This window comes from Phaethon lepturus, unplaced genomic scaffold (genome assembly GCF_000687285.1).
Source record: "Phaethon lepturus isolate BGI_N335 unplaced genomic scaffold, ASM68728v1 scaffold38439, whole genome shotgun sequence".
Taxonomy (NCBI): Eukaryota; Metazoa; Chordata; class Aves; order Phaethontiformes; family Phaethontidae; genus Phaethon; species Phaethon lepturus.
This window is the reverse complement of record NW_010564761.1, coordinates 10,299-10,902: the sequence shown is the minus strand read 5'-3', so window position 1 is coordinate 10,902 and position 604 is coordinate 10,299. Positions and strand designations below refer to the sequence as shown.

General features: G+C 65.7%; 1 protein-coding gene across 1 annotated transcript in view; it reads right to left on the bottom strand.

The window, feature by feature from the left end:
- Positions 1-198: 198 nt before the first annotated feature.
- ARHGEF11 (Rho guanine nucleotide exchange factor (GEF) 11) overlaps positions 199-604 on the bottom strand; it is a gene marked incomplete at both ends in the record, with an annotated part of 10,617 nt that continues 10,211 nt past the window's right edge. The window contains 2 exons of the mRNA XM_010294978.1: positions 199-300; positions 402-489. Coding sequence (XP_010293280.1) covers positions 199-300; positions 402-489 — 190 coding nt within the window. The remainder of the gene's footprint in view (positions 301-401; positions 490-604) is intronic.

The window sequence follows — 604 nt, the reverse complement described above, 5'->3', positions numbered from 1 at the left end:
GATGCTGCCGAAGCCCCCGCACAAGGTGCCAGGAGCCCTGGCAGCCACCCCCAGCGCCCCAGTGATCAGGGAGAATGTCTGTCCCCATTCCAACCTCCCTCCGGAGAGACCCAGCAGCCTGCTGGCCTTGTCCCCCAGCACCCACCAGCACGGGACTGGGCTAGGGCCCCGGCTCCCAGCAAAGGCCAGGCTGCTCACCCGGAGGTTGCCGCACGGGTGGGCTCCGGCGTCCGGCGCTTGGGGGGGAAGGTGGCATTCCTCGTGGCACTCTGCACCGCCTCTTCCAGCAGCTCCATCCACCTGCCCGGCCAAGAGCCCCTTGTCAGCTCCCCAGGGGGGCTACTGCCCCCCAGAGAAGCCCCCACCCCATGGCTGCCAGGACCCATCCTGCCAAGCCTTACGTGTTTTTCTCGGAGGACGTCAGTGCCACCAGTTCATAGATCTGGGGTCCCAACTCCGACGTGCAGATGATGAAGAGGGCTCGTTTATCTGCATGGGGTGACCAAGAGTGATGAGGAAGGTCAGAGCGTGGCGAGGGCTTTAATGCGACTCACCGGCACGGCTGTCACTAGCGTGGCCGCAGTGGGACGTGGCCGGAGGACAG